Here is an 18,446-nt window from a genome sequence, read left to right as displayed (position 1 = left end):
CACAGCCATTTCCCTGCCCTAAGTAGCCACCGCTTGCCGGGGCACGCGGTTTTTCTCCCCGTGGGGTTTGGCCGCCCGTCCCTTCCTGCCCACATCCACCCCGGCCAGGGCGTGCTTGGTGTGGGCCAGCTTGCTCTTGCGGTGGTGGGGACGGCTGCTGCACCAGAGGCGGGCACAGTACTCCTCCACCCGCCGCAGGTTTTGGGAGCTGATGAGGTGCATGATGTCCTTGAACCAGGTTTTGGGAGCCTGCGGCACCAGCCGGGGCTCAGAGCAAAGTGGGCGCAGGGGTTCGTCCCCTCGCTCCCGGGGGACGGTGTGTGCCAGCTGCTCACTGGTGAGCACCTCCAGGGCTGTCTTGGCCACTGTCTGTGTGAAGCCGTGCTCCAGGGTCTTGCAGTAGTAGATGCCAGCGTCGTGGCGGTGCAGCTTGCGGAAAAGCAGCCCTTGCTCCGTCTGCAGGATCCGCTCGTCTGTCTTCACCTATTGGCCACCACAAGGTTGTGGGGTGGGGTCCAGATCTGGCCCCATATCCCCGCTATGTCCTCACAGGGTGAGCACAGCAGGCACGGGGGCAGCCTCACCTCATCCCGCTGCTCGTCAGGGGGTCTCTGGACAAACCACTGCACGGTGGCCTGCGGGGAGCGGGGGGTGCACTCCAGGAAGGTGCTGTTCTCCTCTGCCCCATACAGCACCTTCTCTTCAACGTTCTCAAAATCATCCACTGCGGCACAGAGAGACGTAGGCTCATGGGGAGGGCACAGCCAGGCTTCCACGTACCTGGGTGTCACCCCCTGCCCAGGGCCACTGTGTGGCTTCAGTCCCCTTCTCCCCATCTCCCTGGGGACAGACAACACCCACCTTCCCTTGGGGCACCCTTGGTCTAAGGGACACAGAGACAAGGGTGCCCCAGCCCACCTGGGGTAGTGGTTTTAAACTAAAGGAGGGGAGATTCAGGCAGGACATGAGGAAGAATTTTTTTTACGAGTGTGGTAAAATACTGGCCCGGGTTGCCCAGAGAGATGGTGGATGCCCCATCCCTGGAGATATCCCAGGCCAGGCTGGATGGGGCTCTGAGCGACCTGATCTGGGTGAAGATGTCCCTGCCTATTGCAGGGGGTTGGACTAAATGAGCTTTGAAGGTCCCTTCCAGCTCAAATTAGTCTACGATTCTGTGGCCACAAGTCCCTCTGTGTGCTGAGGTGACTGAAAATCTCAGGACACCTGGATGAGCTCCTCAGCCCTGTGGACCCCCCCAGTCTCTCACCAGTCAGGTTCTGGTCCAGACACTGGTGCACAGGATTGCCGTGGCGGATGTCCTGGCGGCGGTGGCGGCGCTTACCCGAGGGCTGGTAGTGGGTGCAGGCGGTGCCGTCCCAGGCGCAGTAGGGATCCCTGGCCAGGCAGCACTCGGCACAAGCTGTACCGTACGTCTCACACCGGTGCAGCCGCACCTGGGCCACCCCGAGGCTGGAGCCCACGTAGAGTGTTTGCTGGGGGAACGGCACCAGGATGGTGATGCCGCAGCCCCCATAGGCACAGCCCCAGCGGGGATCCCCAGGGCAAGCACCATGTGGGCTTCAAGAGGCTGGTGACAACCACTCAGTCCCTCCTGGTCACCTGCCATGTCCCCAGCCCCATGGCTGAGCCTTATCCATACTCACACGTTTGACAGAGATCTCCATCTGGGTGATGGGCACGGGCACCTGCAGGGGTGGTGAGTGGGTGTGAGCTTGGTGAAAGCCTCACCTTGGAAAGCCCAGCTCATTCAGAGGTGCCAGAGGTCTGGGGGCACACTGGGAATGCTTTTGGGGACAGTGAGAACACCCCCAGCCACCCTCTGCCCTCACAGCCGTGAGACCTCCCAGTCCCCAATAGTGCAATGACAGCCCTCAACATCCATCCTTAGCCACGTCCCCACCCTGAGCCCACCCCGCTGCCTCCCTCCCTTGCATGCAGAGCAGCAAATGGCACCTTGAAAACCTGCAGCTCCTCCAGGACAATTTCCTCAGTTGTGACTGAGCTTGTCTTCTGCAGGACCACCACCTTCAACACTGAGCCGGCATCTGCAAGGAGGAGGAGGCTGGAGGTCTGAGCATTCTGCCATCACACCCCCCTGTGTCATGGCCACCAGTAGCCCCAGCGCCAGGGCTCCTCCCTGCACGCTGTTCCTGCTGCTCACCTGTCCCGAGGAAGAGGACGTCATGCTGCCCATCCTCAGCCTCCACCCGGTCCACCACGAGCTGGTGCAAGCGGTGGGGCAGGTCGGTCTTCACCAGGAGGGGCCGGCGGTGCCGGGGGTACACGGGCTTGTACATAAGGGGGTGTGCACGGGCAAAGTGCAGCACCTCGTCAGGAAAGTCCTTGGTGGTGCCGAACTGCCACCGGGGCTGGTTGGTGGTCTTGCTGGGGCACTGTGGGGACCAGAAGGCACCAGCTCAGCCTGGCCACCACAGCACCCTCCTTCTCCCTCCACCACCCCACAGAGCTGCTTTGGGTCCCTCCCTGCCTTCCCATTTGGGATCCATCTCCTTCACCCCTTCCCAGACCTCGCTTCCCAGCCATCCCATGTGGTTTCCACAGGGAGCCCATCCCAGCAGGTGAGAAGATGGAGGATCAGCCCCATCACCCTCCAAGAAGAGCAATCAGAGGAGCGAAGGGGACCTGGTGGCCCGGGGAGTCGCTCACCACGCCAGGCCGTGGGTAGGGCACCCTGCCCTCGTAGGCACCCCACTGGTGGTGGGGGCTCTCCCGGTGGGCAAAGGGCCCGTTGAAGACCTCCCGGATGTCAGCCATGCGGTACACACAGACAGCAGAGCCCTGGAAGACATGGCTGAAAGGAGACAGTGGATGGGGTAAGCAGAGCCACACTCAGAGCCAGCCAGCGGCATCAGTGGGGAACTTGGGAGAGCTGACATCTCCATACAGACCAGGGCAGAGCTGGGGGAGGCTGGGGAACAGCCTGGGTCATGGGTGGTTGCAGCTGTATGTCCCCAGAGACTGGGGCTGGACCACCTACCTGACAGTGCTGAAGAGGGCATAGATCTCCGGGCTCTTCCCATCCTTTGTCCTCAGCAGGAAGATATCCTCTGGGGATGAGAAACCCAAGCTGTGGAGGTTCTCTTGGAATCCCAGGAGCTTGCTGAAGCCACCAACCAAGGGTCCACCCCCAGTGAGGTCCCTAGCTCCACACACCCCTTACCCAGCTCATCAAAGTGAGTGTCAATGCCACCAGGGCCGGGGACAGAGCACACTAGCCGGGCTTTGTTGAAGGTACTCCACTTGTTGACCAGCACCCTCTGGCCTCCAGCATCGTTCTGCAGGGAGAGGAAACATCAGGGCCACTGCTGTGACTTGGCACATCCCTGTCCCGCGCGGTTCCTGTGAGCATCTCACCACGCAGACCCGTGCCACCCGGCTGACAATGGCATACTCCTTGCTGTCCGCCTCCACCACCTTCTCCGTGAAGAAGAAATAGGCTTTGTCATTGTCCTTGTCGTTGTTGTCCGGGATCAAGTGGACTGCCACGAATTTGGGGTCTGCAAATGGGAGCTGGTTGCATCAGGTGGCGTGAGAGGGCACAGCCGCTGCCTCCAGACCCCCGCACCACACTGAGGCGGGATGGGAACCAGGAGAACCCCCCCAGGCCACACTGCCCCAGTGTCTTTCCCCAGCACAGAGGATGTCACACCATGGCCAGCGGGTGCTCAAGGCTCCTGGTCCCCAGCATTAGCCCAGCTTGGGGGATAAAGGGGCAGGAGGAGCTGTTACCATTCAGTAAGCGTTGGTCCACCTCAGTGCGCAAGGCAGAGCGGGTCCCCATGCTGCGGAAGATGCCGGGATCACGGCCCAAGAAATCTGCGGTGAGGCCAGCATACAGCTCTCCACCTGGCAAAGACATTCGCCGCGGGGCTGAGAGACAGCCCGGCTGACACAGGGACTGGCACCAGGACCGTCCCCAGTCCCAGCACCCCAAGGGCTCTTGGTTCCCAAGGAACACAACCCACCGATGACAGTGCTGGTGAAGGCATGGCTGGGCTCGAGTGGGCACCTGCCCCGGCCGGGCTCCACGCTGGCGGACTCCAGGCTGAAGGTGTGCTGGGCAAGGGGGACAGGCAGGGAGCAGGCAGGTGAGTCCCCAGGCTGTGCCTGGGCACGCAGGGCTGGGGCTGGTTCCTGCCTCCCTGCATCCACAGCCCAAACACTGCCAAAGAGATCATCTGGGAGTAGGATCTGTGCTTTTTGGGGCAAGGCTGATGCTATGGGGATGCACAGCAACCAGAGGGACCCACCAGCCCCAACGCTTGCCCATCTCCTGGTCGGAGGCACTGTGGTATGGGCAGGGTTGGCTCTGCCTGCACAGTGCCCAGCTGTGAGGAGGGGATGGGGGACCTCTCTTTCCACCCCAGCCAACCTGATTTATGAGCAATGAGCTGTGAGAGAAGGAAACCCCACCCATACCACAGTCCCTGGCAGGACACCAGCCCCAGGGGACATGTCTGATAAGGCAATACCAGGCCAGAAAGGTGGGGGAGATGGGGCAACAGGGAGCTGGCTCCTGACAGCCCCCCTCCAGTATTCAGCATGGGGCGAACACCATATTCAGCATCCCCATGCCATCCCAAAGCCACCCATGAAGGAGGCAGAAGGTGGGGATCTACTCCCGGGGGTGTCCTGTCAGGGATGCTCAGAGTGGGCAGCCACCGCGGTGCTGCCCTGCCCTACCTCGCCGCGGTGCCCCACATAGATGAAGGCACAGATGGGGTGGAAGGCGCCCGTCCCGCAGGCCAGCAGGTGGGTCCGGTTGTAGGGGTGCAGCACGCGGACGTAGTTGGCACAGTCGGTCTGGGGGAAGAGCAAGGGAGGGAAAGGATCACAGGGGGCTTGATGCCCACCCCCAGCTCCCTGCCTCTGCCTGGGGCCCTACAACAATGGGTGAGCCCCAGCCCTGGCTCCCTAGGCTGCACCCAGGCTCTCTGCCTTCACCCCGGTGCCAGAGGTGCGAGGTGGCAGCTTGCACCCACCCACAGGGCTGGCACCGACTTCATCTGAGGAGACCCCAGCCCATTGCAAAAAGATGGGGCTTTTTACTGGTCCTCCTGCTGCTGAGAGCATCCCTGGGGGAACCACGCATGGCCCGGCTGGTACCTGGGTATCTCCTGCCCACAGACACCTATGTGTCATCCAGGGCAGCAAGGTCACCTGCCGAGCCATCTCCTGGTGGCAGCTCCTACACTCAGTCCCCTGGGGGACCCTCCTTTTCCCAGCGCCCAGGACGTGACCAGATGCAGGGACATCCTTCCCCATCGTGTTCCTGCTCACACTAGGGATGAAACAAAAGGAGGAAATGCAGGAGACAAAGACGGATACCCACAGGCATCCTCGGCTGTCTCCAGAACAGCCCCGACTTCTACTGTCTGGGGCTGTCCCCTTCCACCAGGGACCACCAGCAGTGGCACCCCCGGGGCCGCAGACCTGCCACTTCTGTCCTGGCAGTTCCTGCTGGGAAAGGGCTCCCATCCTTCTGCTCGGGCATCACCATCGTTAGCTTGGCAGCTCCCCCCAGCCAGCGCCAGTCCTGCCTGCCCCCACCATCCCCCTCGGCAGGACACGAGGCCCCTCGTCTGCTGGGAACACCGCCACCGAGCTGCCCCGGGGGTTCCCAGCCTCCCTGCTGTTTATTTTCCCTTTGCAAAGAGCCTCTAAAATAGCAGGTCTAAAAAAAATATGTATGTTCAAGAAAAATAAAAGGTCGAGTCTGCCCCATCTTGAATCTGTCGGTGAGAGCTTGTAAAATAAACACATGGAGCAGGAGGGGGACTCCCGGGAGCAATTTGTCTGGGCCAGGGGAGCCTTGGGGACTTTTTCCCCATCATAGTCCTGTTTCATATCGAACAGGGGGGTGCAAAGAGTGGCAAGGTTTGGTGAGCAAGGTCGCTGAACCTGAGTCAGCTACACATTTCCCACCATCAGAGGTGGCCAGGATGGGCCAGACCACGTTGTAGGGGTCTGGAGCAGAGCATGGGGGTTTCAGTGCCTCTGAGCTGCAGTCTCCCAGCCCAGCTATTGCTGCTCACTTGGTACAGCCATGTTTGGGACATGCTGACCCTGGCTCTGCGACCACGGGGCTGATCGGAGCCCCAGAGATGAGATTGCCAGAGCCCAGCACAAGCACCTCGCATGGCCAGGCTTGGTAACCAACTCCTTGCCTCAGTTTCCCTCATGCACCAGGATAACCTCTTGCTCTGCTCTGGCATTAACCGGTCTGTGACCCCCGCCCAGGGCCATCTCCCATGAGGTGACATGGCACAGCCCTGGCCCACAAGGGGACCCCCCCAGCTCAGGGCAGAGCACACATGGGTGAGACTCACCCTTGGGTCCTTCCCCTTCCGAAAACACTCCTCCGTCTGCCCAGGGAGGGGAGGCCAGTAGATCTGAAACACAAAGGACCTGTTGGAGCAGGAGCAGGGACAGCAGGAGCTCAGCCGTGCAAACACATGTCCCCTGGCTGCTGATGGCACAGGGATGGAGAGACGGGCAGAGAGAGGGACCAGCAGCTCCTCAGAGCCCCAGCAGGACCCACCTTCCTGGGCAATGCACCCCAGTGGTCACAGCCCACAGCCGGGCTGGTTTTGGGGGGTCACACTGCGGATGGCCAGAGCTGGCCTGGAAGGTGGGGACTTGTGGGTGGTATGGGGACAGTAAGGAGAGATGGAGTCCAAGTCCCCCACAGCCTTCAACAGCTCTTGGACCAGGGGCAGCTTGGGTACACAAGCCCTTGACCCCGTTGCAGTGACCCAGCATGCTGAGGGCACCTCATTTCCTTCTCCACTTTCTGCTGCTGGAAATGGCCCAGAGACACGTTTAAAACAATCCAAGAAGTTGTAGAGGAGAGGGTGAAGGGAGAGGGGAATCACCACTCAGCATTGGTGCTCTTGTCTGTCACCTCTCCCACCAAGAGGCTTGGAGAGGTCTGGGGGCTTTTCCAGCTGGGTCCTGGCACAGCTCATTGCAGTGATGAATGCTGTTAGCTCCTTGTCTCTGCAGGCTTTCAGCTGTATATTTGGCCTATGAAGGGGATGCCCAGATGGCGTTGGGGAGCACTCACTGTTTCAATTACAGCTTTTTAGTAGAGTGGGGTCTCAGCACCCAGGACTGTGGTGGGCTGTGCCACTGGCTGCAAACCACGATTAATCACTAATTGCCCGCAGCAACCAAGGCCAGCCCTCCCTTGCCAGGCAGTCCAGGTTTACAGATGCATTTTGGGGCACTTGAGACAGGGCCATTCCTAGAGCAGGTCTTGTTTCAGGGTGGCTTTGCTTGGCTCAGCCGGGTAGCATCTGCTCAGAGGGGAGAGGGGTGCGCAGGGCGGGGACAGAGACTGCGGGGGGCTCAGCTGAACCCAGCTCACCTCCTTGGCATCTGCGCTGGCCCCGTCCAGGAGCAGCGAGTAGAGCACATCCTTCCCCCCGATGAAGAGCCGGTCACGGTACTCATCCAGGTAGAGGGAGCGGAAGCCCAGGAAGCCTCGGTGGCCAAAGAAGAGAACGGAGCGGTTGGTCCCCAAAAGTTCTGCCGGAGAGGGAGGAAAGCACCAAGAGGAGTCATCCCGGCCCCAAAGACCTGCAGGACCTTAAATGTCCCCTCCTGGCCATGGGTACAAGCACTTGCCTCAAGCCTGTGGTTCATCCTGCTGTGCACGCTGAGGTCCCCTGAACACCAGCCCACAGCCCACTCAACATGAGGACAGGAGGGACAAGTGATGGGTAACATCCCACAGGTAAGTGCCCTCTTGCACCCCCAGGCCCTCTCCACCTGAGGGCCAGCCATTGAAGGATGCTGTGGCAAACAGGCATTGTGGCAAAGGAAAACAGAGTGGGGTAACACAACCACAAGTGCTGTGTGGGCTCCCAGCCTCCGAACACCCTTCACACCTGCCTGGGAAATGTGAAAGGATGTTCAGCCTCCCACATCAGTGGCGGCACCAAGGGGTCCTAGTTTTCTCAGGGGCTGTAATGGGTGCAGAGGCAGCAGTGTCCCTCTGAGCTGCTGATTCTGAGCATCATGGAGCCATCCTGGGGCCAGCAGAAGAGCTGCTCCCAGACACTGCAAGCAGCAGCATCCACCTCCATCCCTTCCCAGACGCACAAGCAACCCAGCCTCCCCCAGCCCAGGGTGCTGCTCTCCCTCCCAGGCAAGGACAAAGCCACAGAGCCAGCAGGCAACAAGGTCCTGGACAAGTTTACCTCTGGCAAGGTTCAGCTCAACCACCCCTAGGTCATACCATGGCTGTGCCACAGCAAGTCGGGCTCTGCAAGAGCCTGGCAAAGGCTGTGCCGGCTGCCAGCCCCGGGCCGGGCCCGCACAGAGGCCAGGAAGACAGTGAGAGTGGACATGAGGTGAGCAGAGGTCCTGTCCTCCCCAGGTGTGAGCTGGAGATGCAATAGGAGGCACCCAGCCAATGCCATGGGAAAACAGACACACAGAGCCCATCACTACCACTATCAGACGCCAGTGCCATGGAGGCTTCCTCCCACCATGGCATGGTGACAGTGCTTGGAAAAAGGCACTAGCACAGGGACACTGTATCCCTGGAACAGACATCACATCCCAAAGCAACAGGGTCTGATGATCAAGGCTTCCAAAGCAGGTCCAAGCCCGAGCCCCATAGGATGCAGAGAGGACCCTCACACTGATGACAATGTGGGGGCAGTGGCATGACTGGCTCCTAATGGGAAATGACTTTTCGAGTCAGCAAGCAGAAAACCCCGTCACGGTGGCGCCCACCCAGCCGCCACAGAGGAAAAGGGCAAGAGGGAGCGGTTCAGCTTCACGAGGCTCTGAAACCCTGTCCCAGCCACTGCACCCACCAGGCAGAGGAGGACAAAGCGCCATTGATGAGCACAGCCGTGTCCCCAGAAACCCTGCGCTGGGGAAGGCTGCCAGCTGCCACTGCTGACCCCCGGGAAACCCCCAGCCAGAGCATCCGCCACACATGTCCCCATGCGAGGGGAGGTGGTGGTGGGACAAGCAGAGTGGCCAGCAGCCCAGTGCACTGGGGTGCCAAACCCTGCTCTTGCTGGGGGGACATTTGTCACCTCCAGTGAGAAGGTGGCCAGTGACACAATGATCCCATTCTGGTAGGAAATGCTTCTTCTGGGACCTACAAGGGAAGCAAGATCCATCCACAAGGGGGGAATGGCCACCTGTACCCCATCACACACAGCTCCCATCCCCACCAAGTCACTCAAGGGCAGTCCCAGTGCCCTAAATGGTGATGCTGGTGGTGTGGAGGGATACAGCCCCGGCGGCTCCATCCTCACCAGGAAGACTTCTGTGCTGCAAGAAGAGTTGACATTAGGCACCGGGGACCCCTCCACCCCATGTCGCATGGGGGTCCCCTCCTCCCCTTGCCCTCTCAGCATCTTGGGTCCTTCCGTATCGCCAGGCCCAGCACAGGAAAACGCTGTCGTCTCCTTCTATTCTTGCCCAGCAATAATATTTTCCCAGCTCAGAATAACATTGGCAAAGTCATTGAGCTCCTTTTATTGTTTCAGGCAAGACTTCCCCCACTCCCCCAGCCCCAACAAATTCCTCCTGCGCCTCAGGTTACACAGGCTCTGGGCGCCTTCCCCTCCCCTGGCTTCCCCCCCCAGGGAGCAGCACCCTGACATGCTCCACCCATCCCCAGCACCCCTTTACCCCCAAGGTGGGGGTCCCATAGAAGCCACCCCCCAAGCACCACTGCAGCAGGATGGGGGTCCTTTGGGGGAGACAGTGGAGACCTCAGGGGGCACCGGGCTGCGCTGTGATGCTACTCATGCACAGCAGCAAAATGCTTTTTCCTCTCTTATAAAAGCCAGTGCTGGAAGTCAAAGGAGAAGGAAAAGAGCAGCTTGAAGTGAGAGAGAGAAGAGGTGGGGACACAGCCACCCCTGCACCCATAGCGTGACACCTTCCCCTATGGCTACCCCAAATGTTGAGCCACCAGCCACACACAGTCCAAGCCGACGAGCTAAGCGCAAGCAGCTTCACTTCACCCCGGTTTTCATTTCAGAGGCGTCTAATGGTTTTAATTGAAATTTTCATTTTCTTTTTCTTCCCCCCAGGGAGAAGGCGGTGGCAGAATTTGTTTCATGGGAAATTTCAGTTTCTGTTTCCAATTTGGAAGAGGAACAGAATAATCAGCTTAAGAAGAAGAAAAAAGCTTCAAAAGGTTGCTCCCTCCCCACGGGAGGCTGAGGAGCCCGCCCAGCCCTGGGGAGCCCCTTGCACCTGGGGAATGGCAAAGCACGACTTTGGGCTGGAGCGGTTCAGATACCCAGCCAAACCCTGAGCCCCACGACCAAGCTCTGCCGGGCCCCCAAACCTGCCAGCCTTGCTGCCAAGCCCCACCTGAGGGCACCGATCCCACCACAGGGCAGAGCCGAGAGCCATCCCAGGCTCCTGCTCCCTCCCAGGGTAAGCGGGGCCACTCCGTGCCTCAGTTTCCCCCATGTAGCAGGGAGGGAGCCCCAGTACAGAGCCAGGGACACTGCCAGCCCCTGCCTCAGGGCCAGAGGACCCCCGGGCAGCACCAGGGCAGGTGGCAGATCTCCCCTGGCACAGGGATGTGCTCTGCAGGTCCTGGGGCCCTCTGAGAGCTGGGCTACCCCAGTTCTCGCCACTCTTTGAGAAGAGGAAAGAGATGTATTATGCAATTTATTTTGTTTTAACTTTTCTAAGAGCAGGTTCATTGTTTTTAGGCAAGAAGAAGGAGATTGGGGCACTCCAGACTCCTGTCAAGTTTGGCTGGAAGCAGCCGGTGGATTAAGTTGGCAAAGCGGGGGATGCAGCGAGCCAGAGCAAGATCACAGGGAGAGTTTTAATTAAAACCGAGCACTCCCAGCACAGCACCCGAAGGGCCCCCCCGGCACCCCAGCACCCGCCTCCCAGCACGGCAGGGCTCGGGAGTGCCCAGGCTGAGCAGCACCCAGGCACCCCCCCGGGCAGCTGAGAGACCGCCTGGCTCCCACCCAGCCACGGGCAGGGTGCTGAGCACCCACGGGGATACCCACACCAGGGGAGCACCCACGCACCGCAGCGGCCACCCTATCCACATGCCAGAGCACACCAGTGCTGGAACAGCGCCCTGCCTCAGTTTCCCCCCACTCCACGTGGGAGACGATCCCTCGTGGGAAGCAGCGAGGTGGTGCATTCCCCTGCCCCGTCACTCGTCTCCCCCCGTTCCTCCTCCTCAGGGGCTCCCACCGTCCCGCGTGTGAAACGGGATAACGCCGAGCAGCCACCCACCGAAAGCACAAGGTGCCCCCCCGCATAAACTCCTCTATAAACCCGCACTTAGGGCGCAGCGCCCACAGCCGGGGCTCCTCCTGACCCCCGCGTGGGGGGAGCCGAGGACACCCCTGTTTGGGCAGACACCTCCCATCACCCCCTCACCCCGCAGCAGGTGCCCCGGCCCGGCTCACCGCGATAGGGCAGGCGGAGCCGGGGTGGGCTGCGCCCCGCCGCCAGCAGCGCAGCCCCCAGCCAGCACATCCACACCGACACCCACAGCCGCATCCCGCCGCCGCTGCCGGGACTGCCGGTGGCACCGAGTTCTTATGGGGCCGCCATCCGACCGCCCCCGGTCCGCCCCGGCACGCCCCCGCCGCCCCCCCCATCCTCCGGGACGGCGGGGGTGCGCGGGGGGTGTCGTGAGGGGCGGGCCGGCCCCAGCCCCCGAGGGGGGGCCCGAGAGCTCGGGATGCCCCCAAACTGTCGCCTGCCACCAGCGGTGTAGGCTCTGCTGCAGCCCGCCCCCCCCTGCCCCCGCCCCATGAGGTAACTCCACCAGCCCCTTCAGCTCATCTCTGAAGATGGGGAGCAAGGTGGGGTCCCCCAGCCTTGCCCTCCTGGAGGGGTAGGAAAGGGCAAGCACATGTGTCCCCTGAAAAGGACACTCAGTGTGGGGTGATCTCCAAGCACCAATAAGCACCTGGCTCCTGGGTCCCATCTCAGCAGCCAGACAAGCTGGGGACACCAGGCCAGTTGGGGACACCAGGCCAATTGGGCAAAGGGGCTGAGCAGGACCAAGTGGAGCATGGGGTGCTGCACACAGCCTCGGTGCACCCACAGGGCAGGGGACAGGGCAGCAGGAACCCACCACTGTCTGCCTGCAAAGGTGGCTGCTCACCTGCACCCAGAGCAGGGACTCCAGGCAGCAAGACCCCATGGCATCCACACCATGCCCGTGCCATCCTCCTCCAGGGCTGCAAGGGCAAGGAACACGGCCCTTTGAGACATCAGAGAACCCATACAGGTTTCCCACCAGTCTCGTCCCTGCTCTCAGACCAGCATGAGGGCAGCTTCACCACCCCCAGATCCCCAGGGTGGAAGCTGCTTTATTAATTAAAATGGAGGGTAGGACAACGTGGGGGCCTTGGCTCACCTCCAACCTTTCGTAATGGAGCAGCTCTGCATCTCCCCCTCCCCCCCTCTCAGGGTAAAACCACCCCAATTTGGCTTAGAGCCCTCAGCTGGCTTTTGCCCTGGTTCCCCAGGGAAGACCTCAGGGACAGGTGGCACAGGGTGGCTCTGGGACAGATCCAGCACCCCTAGGTCCTGGGGAGCAGTAAAGGGTGGGGTAAGAGCAAGGAGGAGATGCAGCCCGCGGGCAGCTCTGGCAGATAAGCGGCAGCTACCTGCCCCGACCCGCACACTGCCTGCCTGGACCCGAGGGTTTGGGGGAGCAGCACGGCAGCAGGCACTGGTGTAGGGAGCAGGATGAAGCCCAGAACCACTGGCTGCTCTTGTGCCCTGCTGGCACCTCAAAGCTGATCTGGAGCGGAGGCTCCCAAGGAGCTGCCCCACAGCCTGCCCAGACAGGACCCTCCCCGCAGCACCATCCCCCAGCCTCACAAACCCCAGAGAGCACCCCAGCAGATCCCACTGTGCTTAGGAAATCTGCAGTGCCCGAACTCCCCGAGATGCCCCTGGGCAGTGCTACAGACAGACAGATAGACAGAGCGCCTGCTCCTGGCCCTGCTTATCAAGGAGATTTATTGATGTGCACAGCAAGGACGGGTGGCACTGGCCCCAGCTCCCCGGGCAGGCGGGCAGGGAGGCAGGACAAGGCGTGAGCAGGCAGAGAGGGGCACCAGCCAGCCCCTCACCCCACAGCCAGCACAGCCAGAGGTGGCACAGGGACAGGGGCAGGCACTGCTGACACCGGGAAAGGCAGGAGGCACCCAAGCATGGGCCTCTGGTGGCACCTGGGCAAGATGGGCACAACCTCCAGGGGGCGGTTGGGACCCAGATTTTGATGGCACAGACAGGACACACAGCACAAGTGTCACCATCAGGCCAGCCCTGAGTGCAGCCAACGTGGGATGGTACCATCTTGGTGCCCGGCACACTGGCTGGTGTTTGCTGTGCCCACCCCTGCTCTCTTTGTAAAGCCTCGTGTCCTGCTGCTTGGCACCCCCGTCCTGCCCCTCCCCAGGCTCTCAGCCCTCAGCGGGCAGTGGGGGCACCGATGCCAGGGCAGGCAGGAGCTGGGCGTAGATGTCGATGCCCCGCAGGAAGACTTGCTCGTTGAGGAACTCGTTGTGGTCATGAAGCAGCACCGGAGTGCGGTTCATGGGCGAGAAGCCGATAGCAGGGTGTCCTACCTAGGGATGGGGAGGGTAGAGGATGAGGTCCCCCACATGCACCCCTCTGCTCTGGCATTTCTCCTGCTGGGGGCTGCAGATCCCACCCCGGGTGGGGGCCCCATGGGGGCACTGGCATTGCACTCACTGCTCGGATGTAGCGGCTGTCAGTGGCAGCTGGGAAGATCTCAAGCTTGAGCTGCAGCTTCCTGACAAGCAAAAACCTGCGTCAGCATGGGCAGCAAGGCAACCAGGTCCCCTGTCCCCCTGCCACCCTGTGGGGAAAGTGACCATGCCAGGAAGGTCCCTGACACCTGCAGGATGATGAATCCCATCCCTTTTAGGGGGACAGGAGAAGATGCCCTGGCACAGCATAGAGCATCTCCTCCTATAACCCCTGCCGTGACCCAAGACTCCTGGGAACCCTCTGGCTCCCAGCAGAGAATGACCCCACCAGGGTCCTGCACTTCCTTGGGACACTACTTACATGTCCCTGCAGGCCCCACTGAAGGCTTTCCACCACGGGTTCGAATCCTCGGTGGAGGTGACGTTTTGGTCCATGCATTTCTGACGGAGGAAGAGGGCAGGTGAGGGACAAGGTGGGGGGGCACATGGCAGGGGAGGGATGGGCATGATGTGCTCAAGTGGCCAAGATCCTTCACCTGGAAAAACTCATAGGTGACACCGTCCCCAGCATCACGGCACCACGCAGCCACCTGCTCCTCAAAGGCCTGAGGTAGAGACAAGAGGAGGGGTGTGAGCGGGGTATCCCCCAACCCACTCCCCTTCTGGGCGGGGCCGGTGTGACACCCACCTTCAGGTCCACGGTGGGTGGGATGCGGATGTCAAAGCCGACTGCCATCTCAGAGGGCACCACATTGAAGGAGACGCCCCCCTCCAGTATGGTCAGGTTTAGAGAGGTGACATCCCCTAGGGTCAGGCTTGAGTCGGACTTGAGCCTCGGAGGACACAAGGGAAAGTCACCCTCTGCTACCCGCGGAGGAGGAGGAGCGCTCTCCCACTCCGCCGCCACCCCCAAATGGGGAAACTGAGGCACAGGGCAGCAGCACCAGATCAGAGCCTGGCTTGGGATGCCAAGGGCCCCCTCCACAGACTGAACTGAAGCCACCACCGTCCCGCTGCCTATCTCCTACCTCTGCCTCTCACTCTCCCTGAAGGCCAGGAAGGAGTTGATGACTTTGTGCTGGGGAGGGAAGGGCAGGGATGAGGAGCAGCTCTATAAAGGGGCACCTGGCAGTGCCAGGGTGGGCAGGGGGGTGCACAGTGAGTACCCCCCTCTCTTACCATCTTCTCGGCTGCCGTGTTGTTGATGAAGCGAGACCCATGCCCAGGGCTGCCCATGCATTTCACCTTTATCCCTGCGGCCGCGGGGGGAGAGGGAGATGTTGAGCAGAATGCCAGGGGCAGCACCAGCGCCCCAGCACACAGCAGAGCCAGGGAGGGGGTGGTGGGCATGCAGCTACTCACACCATGGGCTCTTCTCACCATAGAAGACACTGAAGGTGTCAGATGGGCTGGCCAGGCCTGTAGTGGGCAAAGCCGGGGGGTCAGTGGGGCACAGAAATGCCATGACATGCCTCCTCCTGCTCTGCCCTGGCAGCATCTCCCCTCCAGGCTGGCACCGGGTGCGTCACTGCTTGGGTGAAGGAGCCCCCAAGAGTGTCCCTGGAAGCCATGCTGCGTCCCAGTGCCCAGGGGATGATGCCAACAGGCAGAGGGCTGCAAGCCAAGAGGGGACACGTCCTTGTGCCAGCTCTGCCACCACTCACCCTCGTCCAGGGCAAAGCCCACGTTGAGTGCTCGAAACTCGGGACGCTGCACGAACACCTCCATGCCCTTGTGGCCACCCATCTCCTCATCTGTGGGGGAAAGCCTGGCATGGAGGAAGGAACTGGGGCATCCTCTGGCCCACTGCACCCTGGCCCTCCTTCCATGCTAGCCTAGGTGCCACTAGTGCACCCGATGTCCTTGGACATGGAAACTCTTCCAGCTTCAAGCTACATGAGCTCCAAATCTGGAGAGGCTGGCACACCACAGGGAACTCCTGCGCATCACCCAGCTGCCAGCCCCTCCTGTCCCTGTTAGAGGGGACATTCTGGGGACTCACCAGGCACAAAGGTGAGGTGTATGGTGCGGGCAAAACTTTTTCCCTCTGTCTTCAGCCTTCGGATGGCCTCGAGGTACCTGCAGGAAGAAGGTGGTGCCTGGGTATCACAGAGGAGAGGGGCTGGTGTGTGATGAGCTACCCCAGGAGGTCAAGTGGTGGCACCCTCAGCCCTAGGGACCCTGGGCACGGTGGCATCCTGTCCTGCATCACTCAGAGGTATCCCCATTCCTTCCCTTCCCAGTGGGCGCAGAGCCCTTCACTCACTGGATGGAGACACACTTCATGTCCTGGGCACCCCGGGCATAGATGTTGCCTTGTGAGTCCTTCACAGCCTCAAAGGGTGGGTAAGTCCAGTGCTCCTGTGGGGACAGCGGCCATGATGGCACAGGAACATGGCAGGCACCAACTCCTCTTCGCCTGCCACCCCTTGTCTTCCCACCATCCCCACCCCACCCCTCACCCTGTCCCAGCACCTCAAAGACGGGCACGACATCGGTGTGGGAGTTGAGGAGGATGGAGCGCAGGTGGGGGTTGGTGCCTGGCCAGGTCAGGATCAGCACCACGTAGCCCTGGCACACCTGTGGAGCAAGGGCAGCATGTCACTGGGGTCCCATCTGGGGACAGAGGGGCTACGACCAGCCAGCTGGAGCCAAAAAGCACCAGCCTGGGTAAAGTTTATTGATGCCACCTGGCAAGTCATCCCTTCCTCCACTAGGAGAGGGCAGGCAGCAGAAGCAGGTATGCCTGCACCCCAGGGCCAGCCTGAGCGCGGGTGCCAGCTCCTGGCTGCAACCCAGACGGAGGACAGGAGACAAATCCACTGTCTTCCCCCTGCGCCGAGGACTCCCCTGGAACAGCTGGTGCCCAGCAGGACAGACGTCCCCAGCCAACATGACCCTGCCAGGTCCCCGGCTAATCATAGCACAGGCAGCCACAAAGGTCAGCGGAGATCAGCCCAAATACCAGCTTAAGGAAGGGCTCAGGTCAGCAGAGGATTACAGGCAGAGGCGATTCACTCCTGCCCAGCTCTGGGGCAGTGACAGGGGAACAGCCCAGTCACTAAGGAGTCACACACGGAGGGAGAGATGGATGGATGGATGGATGGATGGGTGGGTAAACTGAAGCCCACGCCTTGCCTCGCTCACCTCCACTTTCTGGCAGGTCAAGCCCAGGTCTGTGCCAACGCGCTCCAGAAACTGGATGGCTGCATCTGAGGAGGAACAGGGATGCCCAGGGTTACGTCAGGATCTCCCTCCCCTCTCACTGCTACATCCCGGGGACCCCAAGGCTCTCTGGGGCTCCCAGGCCAAGGAAAGAGGTGACCAGAGACAGCAGGTGATGGAGGTTCTGGGCACAAGTAGTAGTCAGGAGCAGGGACAGGGGCAGCTTGTCACCACCCTTTTGGGGCAAGGACTAGGGGAACATGAAAAAATAAGAATTTAATGGGGCAAGTTCAGGGGGGACGGTAGGAGATATATAGGAGATGTAGGAGCTCCTCACCAATAAAGAAATCTCAATGTACTTTAGTGGGAAGATGGAAACATTAACAGAAGGAGATCTACACTGGGTTGCTACAAGCATCTGTCCCAGAGCCAGGGCACTGTGGAAAGGGGTGGCCCCTGGAGCAAGGGGTTGGAGGAAGAAAAGGCAGGTCTGGTTGCAGAGACGTCTCTGTCCCAATCAAAGACGCCGGTAGAGATAAGGCACAAAGGTGTTTGCTCCTTAACACCACAATCAAAACAGCCCTGGCCAAGGACTCGGGCATCCAGGTCCAAAGACCAGAGCTGCAAAGCTGTGTTGCCAGTTTCCCGCATGGCTCCCCATCCTGTCCTCACCCCATCCTCACCGTAGTCAGGTTTGGGGTGGACGGTGTTAATCCTCAGGTACTCCCGGAAAAGCGTAACTGAGGGGTCCTCCAAGGCCCCCGTGCTCTTCCCAGTCTTCCCGGGTGCCATGGCAGGACCCAGGGTTGCAGAGCTCTAAGGGAAGAGCAGGAAGATGGTTAATCACCCACCAATCCCTCCAAAGTCCACTGGCAAGCTCAGTAGTCACAGAAACTGAGGCGGGATGGGGCAAAGGTCTCCTTAGTGTGAGTCCTGGCATGCTGCCACTACAGAGGTACCCCCAACTTGGGTACAGGGTAGATGAGGCATGTGCCCCATGTCATCCTTTCATCCTCACCCCAAAGCACATGTTCCTGCCCCAAACGTGGTGCCAGGGCAAGCTGTGATGCCCAGGTGTGGGGTGAGATCCAGGGAAGGGCCAGCTGGGGTGTAGAGGGCTAGTAGGGAGGAAAGCGGGGTAACAAGGTGGGGAAGTGGGCTATAGGGGGAAGAAGGGTGCAGGGACACGTAGTAGTTGGGGTTACCTGGTGGTTACAGGTCTGGGGATGCAGGCAGGGAAGGCAGGATGCTGGTGTAAGGGGGTACAGGTAAGGAAAGGGGGACACTGCCTGCTTAGGGGTTGCAGAAGAGGTGCAAGGAAAGGTGCTGAGAGTGCAAGGAAATGGGGGGTGGTAAAGGGTGATCAGGTGCTTACAGAGGGGCTTGGGGGGTACAGGAGGGTGATGGCTACTGGGTGTTTGAGGGGTGCTGGGTGGCTAGGGGAGCACGAGGATATAGGGTGCTGCGGGGTACATGGGGGTACAGCAGGAGGGATCAGATCAAGGGGAACACTGGGGGGTATGG

The 18,446-nt window shown here is 60.8% G+C and overlaps 2 protein-coding genes across 2 annotated transcripts; both read right to left on the bottom strand.

Moving 5' to 3' along the window:
• Window positions 1-18: 18 nt before the first annotated feature.
• On the bottom strand, window positions 19-11,562 carry SEMA3G (semaphorin 3G; the record flags this gene model as incomplete). The annotated part of the gene is made up of 16 exons (XM_080350746.1): window positions 19-483; window positions 585-724; window positions 1,268-1,493; window positions 1,665-1,706; window positions 1,975-2,066; window positions 2,183-2,414; window positions 2,689-2,833; window positions 3,020-3,089; window positions 3,203-3,317; window positions 3,397-3,539; window positions 3,772-3,888; window positions 4,008-4,098; window positions 4,726-4,845; window positions 6,372-6,434; window positions 7,412-7,572; window positions 11,469-11,562. 16 exons carry the CDS (start codon window positions 11,560-11,562, stop codon window positions 19-21), a joined length of 2,316 nt encoding a protein of 771 aa, XP_080206872.1.
• A 1,925-nt stretch (window positions 11,563-13,487) lies between these two features.
• On the bottom strand, window positions 13,488-17,714 carry LOC308043977 (aminoacylase-1-like; the record flags this gene model as incomplete). The annotated part of the gene is made up of 14 exons (XM_080350404.1): window positions 13,488-13,652; window positions 13,780-13,840; window positions 14,119-14,198; window positions 14,294-14,362; window positions 14,446-14,590; window positions 14,786-14,835; window positions 14,937-15,010; window positions 15,120-15,176; window positions 15,422-15,511; window positions 15,760-15,836; window positions 16,024-16,118; window positions 16,233-16,337; window positions 16,905-16,969; window positions 17,606-17,714. 14 exons carry the CDS (start codon window positions 17,712-17,714, stop codon window positions 13,488-13,490), a joined length of 1,242 nt encoding a protein of 413 aa, XP_080206530.1.
• Window positions 17,715-18,446: the final 732 nt, after the last annotated feature.

The sequence above is a fragment of the Nesoenas mayeri genome (assembly GCF_963082525.1).
Source record: "Nesoenas mayeri genome assembly, chromosome: 10".
Taxonomy (NCBI): domain Eukaryota; kingdom Metazoa; phylum Chordata; class Aves; order Columbiformes; family Columbidae; genus Nesoenas; species Nesoenas mayeri.
This window is presented reverse-complemented; position numbering and strand designations above follow the sequence as displayed.